This window comes from Bos taurus, chromosome 4 (assembly GCF_002263795.3).
Source record: "Bos taurus isolate L1 Dominette 01449 registration number 42190680 breed Hereford chromosome 4, ARS-UCD2.0, whole genome shotgun sequence".
Taxonomy (NCBI): domain Eukaryota; kingdom Metazoa; phylum Chordata; class Mammalia; order Artiodactyla; family Bovidae; genus Bos; species Bos taurus.
This window is the reverse complement of record NC_037331.1, coordinates 51,684,451-51,705,623: the sequence shown is the minus strand read 5'-3', so window position 1 is coordinate 51,705,623 and position 21,173 is coordinate 51,684,451. Positions and strand designations below refer to the sequence as shown.

At 37.3% G+C, this 21,173-nt stretch overlaps 1 protein-coding gene across 3 annotated transcripts in view; it reads left to right on the top strand.

Annotated features, from left to right (window-relative positions):
* MET (MET proto-oncogene, receptor tyrosine kinase) overlaps positions 1 to 21,173 on the top strand; it is a 114,774-nt gene that overhangs the window by 29,943 nt on the left and 63,658 nt on the right. For all 3 annotated transcript variants that reach the window (XM_024990408.2, XM_024990407.2, NM_001012999.2), the window contains 1 exon segment: positions 607 to 1,823. In XM_024990408.2, the coding sequence (XP_024846176.1) occupies positions 621 to 1,823 (1,203 nt within the window). In that variant the 5' untranslated portion in view covers positions 607 to 620.

Here is a 21,173-nt window from a genome sequence, read left to right as displayed (position 1 = left end):
TTATAACCATACCTTTTCTCTGCACACAAAATCCTATAAACAGCATGTGATCATATTGCTTCTAGAATTTATGATTGTTTTCTTCCAAAAGGAAGCTAAATTTAGCTTAGTAATTCTACATGCTCCCAAGGAAACAATGCCTGCTGTGATTTGTAGAGTAAATGAATCTGAACCACAGTTCCTTTACTTGACTAACTGAGAAAGTTTAAATATCACCCTAGTCATTAACCACAGATATTAAACCACATGAAACAACCAGCAAGGGGTTAAGAAAGAAATGTGCTATTTTTCTGACTTCACTGCTGAATGAGTCTAACTTAGTTGTTGTATCGTTCTTAATACAGAACATTGTTTGCATCTTATAATGGTTCTCTAAAATTACTTGTTTGTGGCTTGAGTTCTAAAATTAAAACTATGTAAAGTCATGTCCAACTGCACAATGCATCTTTATGTGAAGTCAGCTAGAGTTTTTTGTTTTCACTCAATGTAAAAATTCCAGTTAGGAAGATTTGTTTCTAACAGTCTAACTGGTATAGTTCTCGCAGTTTCTTCTTCTTTGTTTCTAATGACAACTAAACTGCTCTCGCCTTGAACGTCTTTTGGCAGATAAAATTCTCACCATGAAGGCCCCTGCTGTGCTTGCACCTGGCATTCTTGTGCTTCTGTTTACCTTCGTGCAGAAGAGCAATGGGGAGTGTAAAGAGGCACTAGTAAAATCCAGGATGAATGTGAACATGCAATATCAGCTTCCTAACTTCACTGCAGAAACATCCATTCAGAATGTTGTTTTGCACAAACATCACATTTACCTCGGTGCCATTAACTACATTTACGTTTTAAATGACAAAGACCTTCAGAAGGTTGCTGAGTACAAGACTGGGCCTGTGCTGGAACACCCAGATTGTTTCCCATGTCAGGACTGCAGCCATAAAGCCAATTTATCAGGTGGTGTTTGGAAAGATAACATCAACATGGCTCTGCTTGTTGACACGTACTATGATGATCAACTCATTAGCTGTGGCAGTGTCCACAGAGGGACCTGCCAGCGACACGTCCTTCCACCCAACAATACTGCAGACATAGAGTCGGAGGTTCACTGCATGTACTCTCCTCAGGCAGACGAAGAGACCAACCAGTGTCCTGACTGTGTGGTGAGTGCCCTGGGAACCAAAGTCCTACTGTCTGAAAAGGATCGATTCATCAACTTCTTCGTGGGCAATACCATAAATTCTTCTTACCTTCCAGATTATATATTGCACTCGATATCAGTGAGAAGGCTAAAGGAAACACAAGATGGTTTTAAGTTTTTGACAGACCAATCCTATATTGATGTTCTACCTGAACTCCGAGATTCCTACCCCATTAAGTATGTCCACGCCTTTGAAAGCAACCATTTTATTTACTTTTTGACGGTCCAGCGGGAAACTCTAGATGCTCAGACTTTTCACACAAGAATAATCAGGTTCTGTTCCGCAGACTCTGGATTGCATTCGTACATGGAAATGCCTCTGGAGTGTATTCTGACGGAAAAGAGAAGAAAGAGATCCACAAAGCAGGAAGTGTTTAATATTCTCCAAGCTGCATATGTCAGTAAGCCTGGGGCTCAGCTCGCTAGGCAAATAGGTGCCAGCCTGAATGATGACATTCTGTACGGGGTGTTTGCACAAAGCAAGCCAGATTCCTCAGAACCAATGAATCGTTCTGCTGTCTGTGCATTCCCTGTCAAATATGTCAATGAGTTCTTCAACAAAATCGTCAACAAAAACAATGTGAGATGTCTCCAGCACTTTTATGGCCCCAACCATGAACACTGCTTCAATAGGGTAAGTCACACAGGTTTCCTACTTGCAAATTATGAGGCACATGTCAGAATAGGTACCAGCCTAAAAGTGTAATATTAATAGCATTTAGAACAAGATGCTTAATTGTAGGTGTTAAAGGCTTTTTTTTTAATGAGGTCCCATTCTCTTACTGATGTATGAATTGTCTATATTCTTGGCTTTACTTAAAGAAACTTAACTAAAAACAAACAGAAAACTCTTCTAGAATGTTGATACATTAAACATTTTTAAGTGCACTAATATGCTTCTCTGAATTAATTAGAAAACTATAGAGGAAATTTTTGCTCTCAGATTCCTCCTTTGGATCTTGGCTTCAATGCCTGAAGTCCTACTTGAATGGGCATGTATCTACCAAGTTCTGATTTGGTGCTTTTCACCTGGTTGACATTCGATGTCTATAGATATAAATATTTTGATTGATGATTGTTTATACAACATAAAATGGTATTTTCACAGGAACTGTTAGGGAAATTCTTTGTTGCTTTGATTTAAATATAGTAAAGGCTACCAGTTATACCCAGAGGATTTATCCTGCTGGTCATCAGATCATTTAGGGCTAGCATCAAATTGAGAGGAAGAAATCAAATTGGGAGTCCATTGTGGCCTTGCGCTTTCTTGGTGGGGACCCAGATTTGAACATTACAGACTTGCTATGCCTCCTAACCTAAGGACCACTATGATCATAATTGGATGAAAAAATGGTATAGCTTTTCTAAAGACACCTGACTTTGAAAATGTACATCTCCCTTACTCTTAACAGTTTTCAGTCTAAGTGGTAAAGGTTATAATTGCAAGCAGGAAGAACATTACACATGTCCTTGATAAAAGGAAGTATATAATTTGCAGATGGGTACCAAGGACATATGAATTCAGAAACGTTTGTTTTACTTTTGCTGAAATGTCTAGGATACTTCTCCAGATGGAAACTCTACGTAGTTTATTTATAAAGTTAGAAAAATGCTTCGGAGAAAATGAATCCATCTTTCAGTGAACTAAAGCCATAACTTACTTCCTTTCCTCTCGAAAGTCTATGAATATACATAATATACATACATATAAATTCCAACTAAGACTTATTTCTCCCTGAATACATTTTAATATGTGTGGCAAAATCTGTGAGAAGCAATGGGATTGCTCATGAGGCTACCCCTTTTCCTTACTAGAAAATGCAAAAGAATGAAAGGAAACAAAAAAACTTTCAGAAACCTGGGAATTAGGAAATAAAAGTGTAATATTAATAGTATTTCAGAGAAAACACTTTTCCTGCATCCAATAAATTGCTTCAGAAACACAAGTTTAGAAATGAGTCAACTGGAAATTCCTGCAGGGCCTCTAAAGCACATGACTTTGTTATTTAAATCTTGTGTAAATTTGTTGAAAACTAAAGAGACTTTACCTTACAAGGATATATTGATATCTTATCTCTTTGCTTTATTTTGTACATTTCAAACCCCAGATATAAAAGTATTTATCAATTCTAGAAATTCTCAAAACACAGCTGAACTTTATCCTACCCGTTTGACATTTTTAGTGTTCCAAGAGGAACAAAAAGGCAGGATTACCCAATGAAATTCAGGTCAGTTTTATCACCCAGGAAAAATGCCCAAAATGCACCAACCACACCTGAAACTATTATCACTCCCATCGCAAAAATTCTTGTGGGAAACAAGATGAAACTTGCCAACATAGTCTTCTCACAAAGGAAGCCAACTTTAATACTAGCCAAATTCCATAAAGACAAATACCTTCAAATCTCTTCATTTATTTGCCTGTTTATCTTTTCTGGTTACTGAAGGTCAGAATTCTTCCAAGAATGAAACTACCCACGTTCTCAGTTTTCATATACCCACCACAGAAGGACCTCAGGTTGTTCCAGTAACCAGCATACAGACATTTCCCAGCTTCATCTTAAAATGAAGGCACCTAGAGCCATTACTCACACAAAACCAAATGATTTACAGGATCAAATTAGTTTGGAAAGACTCTAAGCAACACAACTACTCCATTTTGTCTTGGCAAATTTACTTGGCAGAGATATCAGGTGACCCAACAATTTCCTGGAACTGAGTTTTTATTTTGGCATAACATTTAGTGAATAGATACATATATTATAGTTTTGTTATTAACATGTCTAATCGATCAGATCTTTATAGAGGAACCATTGTGTGCTCTGTGGACAAAGAAAGCTGCAGCGCTAACTTTCCACTGAGGCTTTGAGAGCATGTTCGCAGCAGCAGGGGTTTTCTGGCTCTCCTTGAGCTTCTGCCCTGTACAAACTGTATCTCTATCACAGGATCAGACAGGGCACCAGGAAAGGGTCTTTTAGGTTTTAAGGGTCCAGCAGCAGTATCAGACCTGAGTTGCTTATTTTAGATCATGTATTATGTTGCTTTTTCCACTCTCACATTTTATAAAAGTATATGTGCAGACTTTCATATACATCTTCTCATACTGATGACATCACTAAAACCCTCTTTCGAGTTATCTGATAGTTTCCAGAGCAGGTCGTCTTCACGTCTTAGTTATTTGTACTTCAAAACTCGTTGATTCCTCATATGATGCTGTTTCTGGAAACTTATCCCACGCCACAGATATCCATTCATGTACTATTAGCGTTGACTATTAGTTCTTCATCTTTATAGTGTAACCGTTTTCTTTGTTGCTTTTCAAAGTGACTGCTAAAGGGTTTGTTCACAGTGATTTCTACCTTTTAGAATTATGAGATTCCACATCCACAAATAATTAAATCTTTGGTTAAAAGTCTTTACTGCCCTTTTTACGCATTCATCATTCAACCACTGTAAGCATTCTAAATTAGTATTGATTGAAGTTGTTTTAGGTTAATGTGTGGTCCCTAAACGGTACATTGTTATTCAACATAAAGTAACTGAGAAAATGCTACATAATCTGGAGACTTGGAAAATCCCCAAATTTGGGCATTAAAAAAAACCCCTCATCTTCTATTTTGGGATAAACTATTAAAAATTCACTCTAAGCACATTGATTGGATATCCAACAGTGTCATATAAGAGATTTAGTAACATGACAGTTATTCCAGGGAGAAAACTAGGATCAGTATACATTGGCCTAATTTCTTCCAAATAATCAATATTGAATAAAGGAATGTTTTGTCCTCAAATCAGCAAAGATCCTGTTCCCTAAATTACAGTATACTTATTAACAGAAGTAGAATTATGTGTTTTGAAAGATTTTTAATCAAAGTTGAAATGAAAAAGGGGTCTTTGAAATATCTCTCACCTATCTAAAAAATAGTTATGACATTATACTTTCTCTTGCAATACCAATATCAAAGTTTTATTTTACATATAAGCATTTGAAAGAACATAAATAGACTTGTAGCAAATATTTTTACCAATATCTTGGTCATCTTAATGACCAGTGATTGATCATTTAAATGGGAAAAGCATGCAATTTGGTGTCAGAGTCACCTGGTTGGAAGCCCTCGTCTCCTATGTGCCACCCGTGTAACTTCTTCCACATTACCTAATTCTTAGAGCCTCAGTCTCCTCATTTGTAACATGCAGATAGCAATACCTACTTCTCAGGCTTTCTATAAAAACATGGGATAATAAATATAAAGTACCTGGCACATAAGATAATCATAAATTTAGCTAGTTGGGAGGCAGCACAATCTCATGGAACAAGAGATCTGGATTCAAACTTGTACCCCATGATTTTCTATCTGCCTGTCCTGAGCTGCTGCTACTGCTAAGTCACTTCAGTTGTGTCTGACTCTGTGCGACCCCATAGACAGCAGCCCACCTGGCAAGAACACTGGAGTGGGTTGCCATTTCCTTCTCCAATGCATGAAAGTGAAAAGTGAAAGTGAAGTTGCTCAGTCGTGTCTGACTCTTTGCAACCCCATGGACCGCAGCCTACCAGGCTCCTCCGTCCATGGGATTTTCCAGGCAAGAGTACTGGAGTGGGTTTGCCATTGCCTTCTCCAGCCTGTCCTGAGAGCATTATTTAAATCCAATGAACCCATTTTCCTCCATGCAGGACTATGGTATGGACAAGTGCAACAATGTTTATAAGAGGCTCTAACTTTGTCCTTGGTACATTATAAGTAATAGCTCTCATTGTAAGGGGTATTTGTGTAAAGAAAGTCAAATTCAAATGACTGGATTGTTTTCTGGAAGAGGCACATTCTGGTTCTATTGCTCTTGAGAGTCTTTTACTTCCCTGGCTGACTGTTATGAGTGACCACCTCTGTAATGTTTAATTTGTGTAAGTCCTCCTGAATACTTAACAGTTTCAAAAGGCAAAAAGGAGATATGGGAGTGGTGGTGGTTTAGAGGGTGACGAGAAGGACAACTGGATCAGAATTGTGCTGTGTAGTCAGTCTAGAAGGTATAAGGTGCTCCTTTCCCTGACCTTAATTCTAACTTCCTATGGCATTATAAAGTACAATGCTTATGTTATGCTTAAGTTATATGTTCAAGAATTTGCAGATAATGAAATTTTAGAAAAAGTCAACCTCAAGGTTGTTTGTACCAAGCTTCCTTGTTTTTAAACATCATTTATACTCAAATTCAAAGAGTAGCCAACTGCTTCCCAAAATAAAGGAAACTTAAAGTAGTAATTTTCCATCTCCGTTTCAGAGTGCCAAAGTTAAAGGGTCACCACTCAGAGGCATCAAAGGAAGAAAGCAAAATGATTAGAACAGTTTTGAATGAAAACAAAATCAAAACAAGATGCAAACAAGGGGTAATAGGAATAGGCATAAAAATAAACATATGGTGATGTTTCTTTATTACTATTATAAAGATGATAGATGAGTAAAATTGGGTTACATTTAAGTTGTAATGGAAGAAAATAATTGCAGCCTTCCATCAGGAAACCACAAGGACCATTATTGATCTGTCATCCTCAGGGCATGTCTCATAATATTTAATAAAATAAACAAAGATTTATAACTCTTTATAGGCTATATATCTATTATCTCCCATACCACACCATTTGAACTGGAAATGTGGAGTCAGTGTTACAAGTAACATCCATATAATTATACTGGTTTGGCATGCTTATTTAAACAGTCTAGCACTCTCAAGAGAACACATTTCGTATTAGGGATGAAAAATGTGAAGTCAGATTTCAGGGTTTTTTTACTTCCTGTGCTTCAAAATGAGAGAATGTTATCCTATATGTAAAATGCTATTGAGGATTCTTCATTCTAAACACACTAAACGTCTTGGCCATATGCCAAATGTAATAGATTACCAAAGCAAAATCTTGCAAGAAAGAAAATCCTTGACATCTAAGGATTCAATCTACTTTAAAAAAAAAAAAAATCTAAGTAGAAATTCTATACACTTGATTCCTTTCCTTCTGTAAACTCTTCTTTATTGTCTCTCAGGCTCAGGGAGTTGCTGCTCCCTGACTTAGTTGAATTTTCCATGTTGTCTGTCACATGAAATGTACTACATTGCATTATTTTATTAAGAGGAATTTAAAATTATTTTCTTTCCAGAATTTTGTAACACTGAGATCACAGGGCATACCATTGGGGTATTAGAAAACATGTTACAGAGTGAGCCATTAAAGATCTTTGCTTTTTTCTCATCCTCCTGATAACCCTTCTTTAAACCATTTTGTAGTTTATTCGCAGGTAGGACGGGGGAGCCTGGTGGGCTACCGTCTGTGGGGTCGCACAGGGAGCACACCCTAGGAAAGAATGAAAAAACAAAGACATGACGTTTGAAATAAGTTAAACAAAGAAACACAGTTAACACTGAGACTATCACCAAAACTGTAAATAGGTTTAACCTGTGAATTATATCAATTCAGAATGTGACCGACAATATTTCCCACCTGTACATGGGTATTTATGCGTTAACTGTGCGACATGCATTATAAATTAATTCTTCATTTTTCTCAATGTCCTTTGAAGCAAGTTGTGTGATCTTTTATTTAAGTAGTTGATTTCTACGTGGAGATTCGCTTCATTAAATTAATTGAGCAAACAATAAGGAGTTCGGGCAAAAAAATAAATCCTAAAGTTGGTCTTTGAAAAGTTGAAGTGATAATAAAATTCTGAAGCTACAGCTGTGGTACATACATTATTGCCATACCACCACATGATTAGAGACTTCTAAAAGCATATGAGACTTCACATTTTGATAAGAATATTCACCTCCTTGAGTAATCATGGATTTTTTATTCCACATAATGTATCAAATTTTGAATGTTACATCCTTCCTTCAGACTTCTGTCTTATTGATGACATTCCATCCTGCATTATTATCTCCTCTAATAAGAAAAATGAGGAGCTGTCATAAATTGGATAGAAGACCCACCAGGAATTTCTGCCGTTGCTTATTCATAGGTTGGCACAGATACTGAGTCAGTGGGCACCCGGAGTTCAGGATGACTCAGTGCCCAGATATGTGCTGTAAGTCACATCTCCAGTGTCCAGAGAGGGCTGCAAAGGGCTCATTTATCAGGGAAATGAACCAAGTGTTCAGCTACTCTTGATATCATTAATACTCCTTTTATTTTTTAAAAAATATAATAGTGAATGTGGTAAATGATTCTAGGATCCTGGATACATTCCAGTCTGCTCATTATGCATTCTTCCTCTATCTAAAATTGTTCATTTGCATATGAATGACTTGCTAAGTAAAAGCCTTGGAAAAGAGGCTTCCTGCACTTCACCCTAGACCTAGGCTAAGGTAGAGCAGATAAAGTGTGTCTTCCTTCTATACTGCAAAAATACCTCATACTCTCTTGTTTCTCAACAAGAGAACAGAAAAATATATTATAAATGCTTGCTAATATAGAATAAGGCTTGTTTTAACTATTCTTGATGTTCAGTAGTGGAGGTGTTTTATGAACAGTATCTAACTATAAAACAAAAAAATGATTAATTCAGACTAAAGTCTGACTTCAGTTGTTTGATTTGGATAAATCACCAAAATGTTCATCAATCAAAGGACATTAAAATGGTGATATTTCAAATGATGCTGTAGGTAAAGGCGTGAATTGAGGTCAGTTTTGATTTGTAAAGCATTCTCTTCTAGAACTGATACTACAAAAATTAAGTTGCTGAGTTGTCATCTCAAAATATATGGCTTTCTCATGATTTGCTAGAATTTGAGTCCATGTACCAAAAAATGTAAATCCATATGATACTAAATTTTCTGATGACATTTCAAATTTAAAATCCATTTAACACTTGCCTCTAGCAACTAGTCTACAAACTAAACTACAGGAAAAGTGCTACCCAAGGAAATGGGAAAAATACAAAGATTAAATTGGTATGTTAGCTCTGAGTGAATCAATAGTATTTAGTGCTAATGCACTAAGCAGATTCCAAGCACTAATGCAATGGCAGTCAATAGTAAAAATGAATATCTCTAAAAATTATCTTGGTAATAAAATGTGCAACATTTTCCATTTATTTTAAGCTAATTACATTACATGCTTGTTCATTCATTTTATTAGTTTAAACCAAGTAGCAGAAGCCTAACCATTTCATTTAATGCCTAAAACGGCCGAAAACTTGTAATCTTTGTTTTCTTCAAGAGACAGAGGAAAGGACTTATTCATACAACTAAGAATCAATAAAAAAATTCAACAGAAATTTACTGACTGTCTAACCCTACTGGCCTTAAAATAATGAGTGATATAGGCCTGGTTCTTGCCTTTATGAAGCAAACCTGCTGGGAGAGGAGATGACAATAAACAGTCATACCAGCAAACAAATACATATTGATAATTTATGAAATACAGTGTAAGGGAAATAGGCATCTGTGAATGCAAATGAAGAGGAAGATCTAAATTTGGTAGTATAGTCACAAAAGGCCAGCTTGAAGAGGTGAAAGTTTACTTTTTCATGAAACTAAAAGTTAACTTACATAAAGCTCAGAATTTTAGAAAAAGCAATTATGTCTTTATTGCATGGTCAAGTACATAGCCAGTTTTTAACAAACTGATAGCCATTACCTATATCATAAGTTTGTGGTCTTAACTACATGCTGTGGCTTTTTGAAATGGGTTCTGACTGTAAGTGCATATTACTTTAAACGTAGAAAAATCTATCACAAGAAGTAAAACTGTGCTGGAGAATTTAACTTTTTAAACACTTTCTCTTTTTTAAAAAAAGTTGTCAGTGTTTCCGAACTTTGTCTTTTCTTTGGTTTCTAAGAAATTGTCACTTTTTGCTAAGTATTAATAATTCTTATTATGAAGAAGATAATGTGTGGATTTCTAGAAGCTAAGGACATAATTTAGATAGCACTTATTTTCACTGCCTCTCATAGCCTATCACTTTAATCACCTTCTTTGAAAACAGAAATTTCTTGTATCTGTCAAAGTTGTTTCTTTCTTCTCCCCCTCTTCTTTCTTCTGTGGCCAACATTTAGGACCCTATTCATCAGAAAAATCCATGTTTCTTAGGGACAGATAGGATTGTCCTGTTACCAGTAAGTCCTATGACAAAAAAAAAATAGTCATAGAATTATGAAAATACACAAAATAAGCTCTTTTGAGACTGTCAAAGTTGTAAAAGTTGATGGAATTGAAAGGAATGTGATGCTGAGCCTCATTGTCTTTCTGCATCTGTGGACTGTCCTCTACACAACTACATCCATTTTACACCATTTCCTTCTCATGAGAATAATGTGGCCTTGAGGGCCAAGTGAGAGACAAGTGTTCCCAAGGACTCATGAGATATCATGGGCACCTGCTGAGTGTACATGAGCATGTACATGGGCATGTGCTGTAGTTCTAATGCATCTCTGGCTACAGACACATACTGCCTTTTTCTTTCATGATAGTCATGTTTATCTGTATATATTTAATTCTGCAAATATCTAAATAAGTTTGCCTTAGGCACTTTGTCATGCTTTTTTGTACCTAAGGATGTGCCTTGCAGATCATAGACAATAGTGTTGATTTTGACAAAAAATTTGTCTTCCAAAAAATTTGCACAGTAAAGAGAGACCATCTGATTTGCTACAGTGTTTGGATAAAAGTCCTGGTAAAATCAACAAATACATTTTTGTGACTGGATCACAAGAAGCATTGTTTTTGTCATCTCTGCAAATCGCAAATATTTGCAATGCAGGTGAAAAAATATGTATGAAAAGTAGAAAGAAATTCTCACTTTTGCATTGTTCACTTTGTTCACATTTGTTTGGCCCTGAATGAAGTGGAGTTTGCCAAGGGAAAAGATGAGGGAATAGGAGCCATTTATTCTTTAGGGCTTATTCCTGTGCCTACAAGTCAGAGAGGTCACTGGCTTGCCCCTTCCTGAAGGCTATAATTACAGGCAGAGGACTGTTTATTTTCCAGTAAAGTGACCAGAATTTTGAATGTTAAGAGATTGTTTATAAGAGTACCTTGTGAGTATGGTTTATACAAAACCTCAGAAAATATTAGGGATGTGAAATTATTTTTCTTCATGTTTTCACTAATCTGAGAAGGTCTAAGACACTGAAATATTCTACAGTGCAATAACAGAGGTGAATATGAGGTCAAGTTAGGTGATCCTGGTACTAAAGGAACTGAATTAAATTAATAAAGAAGAATTTATAATATAATATTCCTGATGATTCATCAAATATAAATTTATCTGTGGCTCCAACATCATGGTAAACAAGAATCAGTAAATATATTAGTAAGAGTAATTGAGAAATATCTCTAATTTGAAAAACACCAGTTGCATTGGATTTAGAGCTGATGTGGGGAAAAAATACACAGTATTTTATACTCTCAACTAAACTCACTCTCATTTCAGAAGAGTCAGAGGAAAAGTACTAATTCCAAGTAGAACTGGGCAGACAAAGCACAAGATCAATTCTGTTACTGACTAATAGGGATACTAGTCAGTGTTTGCAGAATGATGAATAGTATTTAAGTGGTGGTTTAACAATAGTAAGTACTACTTGTAATTAATATTGAAATGTCAAAGTTCAGGGTTTTGGCATGTACAAAGTGGAAGGACTAAAATATGTGCCTGCTTTTAAAAATGATATGGTAAATTTTGACAGTAATGGTATCTATTTATCTACTCTTTTAGAATCAAACAGTTATGAAAACATAAACAGCAGTTTCAGATTTTTAGGCAAACAACACTTTTTATGATCCTGGGTATGGGGTTTGGTGGTGTAGTAATTGACTGCAGGCCTCCTGTCCTATGTCCATTTGTTTTTAGTGGATTCTACACATGAAAACATTGGAGAAGGCAATGGCACCCCACTCCAGTACTCTTGCCTGGAAAATCCCATGGACAGAGGAGCCTGGTAGGCTGCAGTCCATGGGGTCGCTAAGAGTTGGACACGACTGAGTGACTTCACTTTCACTTTTCACTTTCATGCATTGGAGAAGGAAATGGCAACCCACTCCAGTGTTCTTGCCTGGAGAATCCCAGGGACGGGGGAGCCTGGTGGGCTGCCATCTATGGGGTTGCACAGAGTCAGACACAACTGAAGTGACTTAGCAGCAGCAGCAGCACACAGGAAAACATAGTCACTTTAGTGTTGAAAATTTGAAGTTCATCTTTTATGACACAGTTACAGATCCTGGGAAAATATACACCAGGACTTCACCATACCTAACAAAAGAAAATTCTATATTAAAAAAAAAAAAAAAAAACCCTCCAAATTATAGGATCTAGGGTAGCCATGGTGTGAACTATGTGATATTGAGTATCTTATCACACTAATGATAAAATAACAAGCCAGTTGAATGAACATGAACTCATGAAAAAAGGATTATTAAAGATTTGAAAAGTAAACACCTAAATTTTCATAAGTAAATATTAATTTAGTATTTGTGTGAGCTTTAGATATTAAAGTTCTCCCTGTACTCTCTGGGCCCTTACAGCCAGCTGTTAGAGCTCCTGGTGCCTTATTTAATACTCTATAAACTGGTGTTCAAGAACTGGTTAAGAAACAGTCAATTTTTCTATTTTCTCTGCCAATATGTAATAAAATCTCTGATCCAGTGAGTTACTGGACAGTTATTTTAATAACAATGTTGACATAGCTTCCTCTTACCTTTTTTTGCTACTAGCACAGCTTTCTAAATTCCAGGTGAATCACAAGTTTAACTGAACTATTGTTTGTTTAATGTTCTGTTTCCTTCTAACCTTATTCTTGTCTATCAACCTCAGCTCAGTCCCCGAAGGCTCAGGAAACTCTCTGTTGAGATTAAGTAATAGTTTACACAGCCTCTCTCACTCATTAACCCATGTTGACATTCTCGTTCAGTGCACTAACCTTATTTAAGACCTTCTTAAGTACCATAACCAGCTGCTGGTTCCGGTGCAACTAACAGCACCTATTTAATCAAGAAATAATATTTCCAAAGAAATTATTTCACCTATCTAAACCGTCTTCATTAGCATGACCTAATTAAGTCTGTTTCTTCTGTGCCTTCTCTAGAAGAAAACCTGGTCATAGTAAACATGAACTTTGAAAATCTTTACTTCTTCTCTCCTTCTGTGTATACCCAAAGCAGAAACAGAAAAGTGTATACTGTCATTCTGTACAGGTTTTGTTTTTATTCATCTGTTGAAAATGATACCAATAAGATAAGACTAGATCTCCCTGGCTCCATCTTCGTCCCCAAGTAGTCTGAATGGTTCCAGACTGCTCTTGGAGTAAGTAATCTTTCTTGAAAGCCAACCCATGTATGTAACTGCATCCCTTAAAAGTAATTTGAGGGTTCCCCAGTGGTTTCAGTGTGAGGTCCACACTCTCCAGTGTGGTATTCAAGGGGTTTCTTACCTTGACCCTGGCTATTTCCTGGTCTTCCTTGTCTTCCTTCACACTCAGTGGTGGTCTGGCAAATGTTTAACTCGGGCCAGGCTTTCCCAGTGGTTCAGCAGTAAAGAATCACCTACAGGAGATCCAGGTTCGATCCTTGGGTCAGAAAGATCCTCTGAAGAAGGGAATGCCTACCCACTCCGGTATTCTTGCCTGGAAAATTCCATGGACAGTGCAGCCTGCTGGGTACAGTCCTTGGAGTCTCAAAGAGTTGGACACAACTGAGCAACTAATACACCCACAGGAGGAGTAGAAGTCCTTGATTTGTGATCTTTTATCAAGTTGGGTTGCGTAAATACCTGCAGCAAGCCAATTTCAAGTCACTGAATAAAAATTAAGAAGAAATGTTCACAATTGTCTCTGTAAGTTGGTACAAGATGCCTCAAGCATACCACTGCCACTCTGCCCTACTCTCAACTTTCTATTTTCTCTCATTCTTATATTTTCCTTTTTTCTACTCTTTTAGCAAATTTCAATTTTACATTACAGTGTTATCAATTGTATCCATGTTATGCATTAGATCCCAGACCTTATTTATCTTTTCACTGAAAGTTTGTATGCTTTTACCAAACTTTCTCTATTCCCACACCACCCTCGGCCCTGGCAACCACTTTTCTAGTCTCTGTTTCTATGAATACAACTTTTAAAATAAAATTCTACATATAAATGATCCAATGAAATACTTGTTTTTCTTTGTCTGACTTATTCCATTTAGCATAGTACCCTGAAGGTTCATACATATTGTCACAAATGACAGGAATTCCTTCTTTTTTTTAGGATTGAATAATATCCATTTGTGTGTATATGTGTGTGTGTGTGTGTGTGTGTGTGTGTGTGTGTGTGTGTGTATACGCACACACACACATCTTGTTCTGTTCATCCATTGATGGCCATTTAGGTTGTTTCCATGTCTTGGCTTTTGTGACTTGTTCTGCAATGAACATGGAAGCACAAGTATCTCTTAGAGATGATGGTTTTGTTTCCTTTGGATATATACTCAAAAGTGGGCTCATGTGATAGTTCTATTTTTAATTTCTTGAGGAACCTTCATACTGTTTACCATAGCAGTTTACATTTCCACCAAAGGTGTACAAGAATCCCCTTTTCTTCACATTCTAATAAGTATTTGCTATCTCTTGTCTTTTAATAATCATCCTGATGGGTATGAGGTGGTATCTCACTGTGGTTTTAATTTGCATTTCCCTGGTGATTAATGGTGTTGAGCAACTTTTCATGTGCCCGTTGGCCATTTATGTGTCTTTTTTTGAAAAATATCTATTCAGGTTCTTCGCCTGTTCTTAAGTTATATTTTGTTTTGCTTTTGAGTTGTATGCTTTTTTTGCATTATTAACCCCTTATTGGATATGTGTCAACTTATCATACTTGTAGTTTCCAGAATTCATCAGTCTCTCTCAGAACCCTGACTTAACTCATATTATTTCACCTACCTCAGTTTCCCTTTGACACTTATTTTGCCAGGTTAACATTTTCTCCGTGTTTTTTACAACTCTATTAAGGCATTTCCTTCCCTAGAAAACCTCCTCCAACTTTTTCCCAACTCATCATTCTAGGTAAGTTGCCTTTCCTGTATACACCAGTAGCACTCTTTGCTTATTTCTAGGATATCTTTAATCATATTTCATAGTAATGTGTTTGCTGGTCCCTTATAGCTCCTTGAAGATATGGGTTATAGCTTTTACCTCCATACCTTCAGTACCTACCAAAATAGCTTGAACAAAATATATGTTTATCAAAAGAACAATTAGTTGTGACAAAACCTCATATTTCAAATAATGTAATAGAATGCTGATTAACAAAAATAATCTTATCTGTAGATAAAACAGCTTTCTTTCTCTTCCCCCAAAACTAATTGATAAAACTGGAAACTTTCCAAGAGTTAAAGAACACTGAAGAAATTCTGGAAAGTTCCATTCACTATTACCTATGCCCTTTCCTTACACTCATACACACACACACACGCACACACTCATACTCACATGCACACACCCTCCTCCATCTACCAGTTTAAGATGAAGATGAATCAAACAACAAAAGGAGAAAAATGAAAAAAGAAAAGATCAAGATAAGGATGATGAATAGACAGAAATTCCAGAACTTTGTACTTAACCAAAATTGGGAAGACATAATAAAGCCATTTAAAAATAAAGACAGTGTAACCTCTGAGCTCCTTAAAGCTTTCTCACGCCTATCAACAGAGCATCTTCTTTGTGTGGGTGACATGGTCTTTATGAGGGACCTTATTGCAAAGCCTTCTGGTGGTTATTGCTCAAGCAGTGGTACCAGTAGAAACATTCTTCCATGAAGTTTGCTTTTGGAATCCATAGATTTTTCACCACTGATCACCAATCTGTGATTTCAAGTTGAAAGTACAGGCTAAGGAAAAGAAGTTTGAACATGAAAATCTTTTTCAGTACCTCCTTTACCATGGCCACAGGATTAGACTCCACAGTGGCACTGTTTCATAGGCACTTAAGCACATGCTTGGTGCAGAGAGAAACTTTTTTGAGTTTGGCCTTGATATAGCTGCAGTCGGATTAGAAGAGAGTTTTGTCAGGGTCTCAAGGACCTTGGCCAGTGAGAAGGGTGGCCCACAGATTTTAGGCAGGAACAAGTGGAAAAGAGGAGTGAAGAGCCTCACTGCACAGTGATAAGATGGAAAGGAGTTATAAGAGATAATGACAGAGATGGCAGGCTAGAATACAGTTCTGGGTTTAAACAACATTTGGGGGCATAATTGAAGGACTCTGGTTTCATCCATCTTTCACCTCTCCTGGCCCTCCATGAAGACGTTCATCAGCCTGTTTCTATTGAGCATGACTCTGTTAGACACATAAACAGACCATGGCCCTTTTATTCTTCAGGTGGAACTACTTCTGTTTTATTGGTTAATGCAGGGTAACTGCTGTTCTGTCTTTGAATATCTCTTATACTTCTCTGGGTAAGTATACATTGAATTTTTTCTGTTAATAAAAGCAGAAAATCTCTGTGCACTAAGCATTAAAATCTGCCTCCCTTGGAACAACTTTTTTTTAATGAATCACTCTCACTCATGAAGGTGATTGAAAGGCACTATGAAGGCTGCTAACCTAAACCACATGGCCTTGGTCTGTTTCAGATCTGAATCACCTTAGGAAACGATGATAAAGAAGCAAACGTTTTAACATTCAAAATTCCAAAGCCCGTATCATTGTAAAATTGAATCATCTTTTGAATCCTGACAATGTCTCAAGAGGAAAATAAATATGTATATTTATTTCATTTATTTATAAATGCATTTGTACACATGTATATATAAATCCATATACACATACACATAAAATATATTCTGCTCCAAGTATTTCTCTCTTCCCTCTTCACTAATTCAACTTCTGTCATGGCCAGGCTCAACTTTGTCCTCTGCCATGAGCTGTTTAAGCCCACTCTGATCTCATCCTTATCTAATTTTACAGCATTTACTACCTATACCAATGTTTTCAGAACTTAGCTATCAACAGTAACTTTTGTACTTTATATTATTAATTAGCTATAATGTAAAGTACAAAAAAAATGTGCCTACCTCTTGTTTCCTTCGTGCACACTGCCTTCAAGTGATACTGAGGGAACAGGCTGGACTTTGGAAACATTTGCTAGGGTTGTCAAACTGTGACCTGTTTTTGTGTACCCAGCAAGTTAACAATGGTTTTTACATTTTTAAAAGGTTAAAAAAATACACAGACTAAACTAGAATATGCTATAGGAACCCAATGGCACTCAAAAGCCAAGTTTTTGCTTTCTGAAAAAAGAAAATGTTAGTCAGTCGTGTCCGACTCTTTGTGACCCCATGGACCATAGCCCACCAGACTCCTCTATCCATGGAATTCTCCAGGCAAGAATACTGAAGTGGTTAGCCATTCTCATCTCCAGGGGATCTTCCCAACCCAGGGATTGAACCCTGGTCTCTTGCATTGCAGGCAGATTCTTTAGTCTGAACCACTAGGAAAGCAGCTTTTGCTCCCTAACCCTGTACATAAAACTGGTGCCAAGCCCCGCTTTAAGAATAATGAAAAATAATAGTGGATAGATAATAAGTCTGACCTTGCTATATATAGATAATTCTATGAAATAGGTGTGAGTGTTTCCATTTTACAGGCTTCTTAACCTAAATAATTAGAATTTTGAACTTTTTCTTCTAGGCACAATGAAGACTCAGTAGACCAACCAACAACAACAGTAATAATAACAACAACTATTTGTGTTCTTAAGCACAAGAGCATAGACTTATGCCTTTTTTGTTTGCTTTTATATCCTCCAATATCCAGGACAATATCATGGCCTGGTTTTGTATTAGTTTCCTAGAACTGCCACAACAAATGACCACAAAGTTGGTGACTTAAAACAATAGAAATTTATTCTCTTGTAGTTCTGGAGTCCAGGAGTCTGAAATGAAGATGTCAGCCAAGGTTATGCTCCCTCTAAAGGTTCTAGGGGAAAACCCTTCCGTGTACAACTCTTACAGTTCTGGGGGTCCCAGCCATTCCTTAGGGTGTAGCAGCATAACTCCAATCACTGACTTCATGTTCACATGGCCGCCTTCCCTGTGTGTCTCTCTGTGTCTTCTCCTTAGGAAGACACCAGACATTGGACTTAGGACTCACACTAAATCCAGGAGTGTTTCATCTCAAGATTCTTAATTAATTGGACAGAGCCTATTTCCAAATAAGGTCACATTTTGATGTTCCAGGTGGCTATATGACTTTTGGCGGAACTCTATTCACCCTGCCACAGACCTCAATAAATGTTTTTGAATGAAGGAAGTGACCATTTAATATATTGCTGACACTGGAGTTGTTTCATTTAAACCTTGAAACAATTCTATTAGGTATGTGTTTTTCTGTTTTTCAAGTGAAGAACTGAGGTTTCAAGATCTAAGTATCCCCCCTAGTTCACACAGACAATGAAGGCAGAGTCATCCCTGAACCCATACTCTTTTCCACTAGGCTTGTGTGATTGCCACTAGGCATGACTAAGAAGTGGACTTGAGGAAGGAGATTATGGAATCAAGGAAATCAGATTGTAGGAGTCTTATTATGAACTTTGCTTTAATTCAGTAGAAAAAATGTGAGTAGATAGGTAGACATAAACAATAAAGGAAGAGGAAGAGTTAAAGATGACTAAGACCTCAGGCTTAGGGAGAGAGTGACTATGATGCTGTATAGAAATAGGAAACTGGAAAGGGAATCAGCTTGGAAAGAAAAAATGATGAGTTTCCATGTCATCAATGGTACATTCAAACTTGGCCTTAAGGCAATTGCAGAGACGGGGCTGGTCCTCAGAACAGAGAATGCGCCTGGGTGTGTAAAGTTAAGTCATCACCACAAGACAGCTCCATTACCTCATGAATCACCAGAGTTGAGCCAGCAGCTGGCTGGCCAGATGTCTGGTTATACTATGTTCATGACTGACTGAAGAAGCTGCCCTTTATTCCTTCCTAGAGATGGTCAACCTTTAACTCTGCTCATTCATTTTGCTCCTCTGCTAGAACTCCAACTGAAGTTTTAGGTTATTGAAGCCATGAGGCAGGATCACTTCATCAAGAGACATTTGTGGCAGCAAAAATACTAAGGAAGCTTCTTTCTTTTAAATCATGACTGAGCCCAACATCAGATATCCCCTTCTTAGCTCAAAACAATGAAGTCACATTCTTAGGGTTTGACCACAGCATCCTAATAGCCTGAAAGTGAAAGTGTTAGTTGCTCAGTTGTGTCGGTTCTTTGCAACCCCATGGACTGTAGCCTACCAGGTTCTGTGTCCATGGAGTTCTCCAGGCAAGAATACTGTAGTGGGCTGCCGTTCCCTTCTCCAGAGGATCTTCCTGACCCAGGGATTGAACTTGGGTCTCTTGCGTTGCAGGCAGATTCTGATAGTCTGGCATTGCATTAAAGACCCCAACAGGAAGGGCCTGCTCTGCCAGAGAGCTGACTCTTCAGCATTTTTCAGAGAATCCCATCTTGTTGATGTCTTAGACATCTGAGAACAGACTGAGAGAAGCTGAACTACATCTGAAAGAAGCATAAGCAGACACTGAAGTTCAAAGCTCTGTGCCTCTGCCTGTGGTCAGCTCTCAATACCACCCACCTCCCAGTCCAATGTAGCAAATATAAGAGAGCACATGAATAAAATTTAGGGAAACAAACGAAGTGGAGTTCCTGAAATTAAAGCAGTTGAGTTTTAGCCAACTCTGTTAAAAGGCTTAGACAAAGAAAAACTTTCTATTTTGAAATATGTATCCCCCTGAAAAACATTATTACATGTCCATAAAATGTATCCAAAATATAATTATGAATAAACAATATTAAATTGTTTCTGTTAATTTAGTCATGGGCAAGGAGGGAAGAGAGCTGGTATGAGTGAACTGGCAAAGATCTCACAAGATAGAACATTTTTAAAAATCTCTCTGCAAGACTGATTTAAATTATCTATAGATGAGCTAAATTTGTCCTATAGATCAATTAGAAGAATCACTATTTTAAATATATCACATACTTAATTATACTGAATTAAATGTAATTGCATATTCACTGCATGCATCATAATGTTAATTAGGGGAAACATTTTGAATCAAATACATTGAAGTATATAGCATTTCAGTTTTCTTTATAAAATAGTATATGTTTCAGTCAGGTTAGAGATATTTGTCAAGTACTCATGAAAAGGTAAAGAAAGACTAAATTAAAGGGATTGTTTACGGATTGTTGAGTAATTCCTGTTATTTAACTCTGACAGTACGGATTGTTGAGTAATTCCTGTTATTTAACTCTGACAGTATATGGGCTTCCCTGGTGGCTCAGCAGTAAAGAATCCACCTGCAGGGCAGAAGACACAAGAGACACAGGTTCGATCCCTGAGTGGGGAAGATCCCCTGGAGAAGGGCTTAGCAACCTCTCCAGTGTTCTTGCCTGGAGAATCTCATGGACAGGTGAATGTGGCGGGCGACAGTCCATGCGGTTGCAAAGAGCTGGACACAACTGAAGTGACAGAGCACACATGCACATGACAGTATATAAGGTTCTAGGTTAAAGAAGCAAGGCTTTAACAAGCTTAAAGAAAAACCAAAACAGGATGTTTACCATTGTTTCTCAGAATTAACAGCACATAATTATTTTAGAAGACGATAAACCTTTAAAAGCTAAATGCTTTTCAAACCTTATAAAATGGGTGTATATATCCAGAATCTATGTTTGTTTTGAAGCAGCCTCTGGGTTGGGGGACAGTGATCACTCATGGCATTTTAAACATCATAAGCAATCATTTGTTCCAACAGTGGGCCGGTGGCAGCTTGGTGATTCCAGGCCCAGGGAAGCTTTGGAAAGTCACCCGTAGACCCACAGCATGGTAGAGCTGGAAGAGAAAGTTGAAATCAGTTCTCTCCACCTCTCCCTTTATAGATAAGGAGCGGGCAGCCTAGGAGAGTAGTGAAGACCCTGGGGCACAATGACCTCAGTTTAATCTTAGCCCTGCTACAGCCGAGCATGTGACCTTT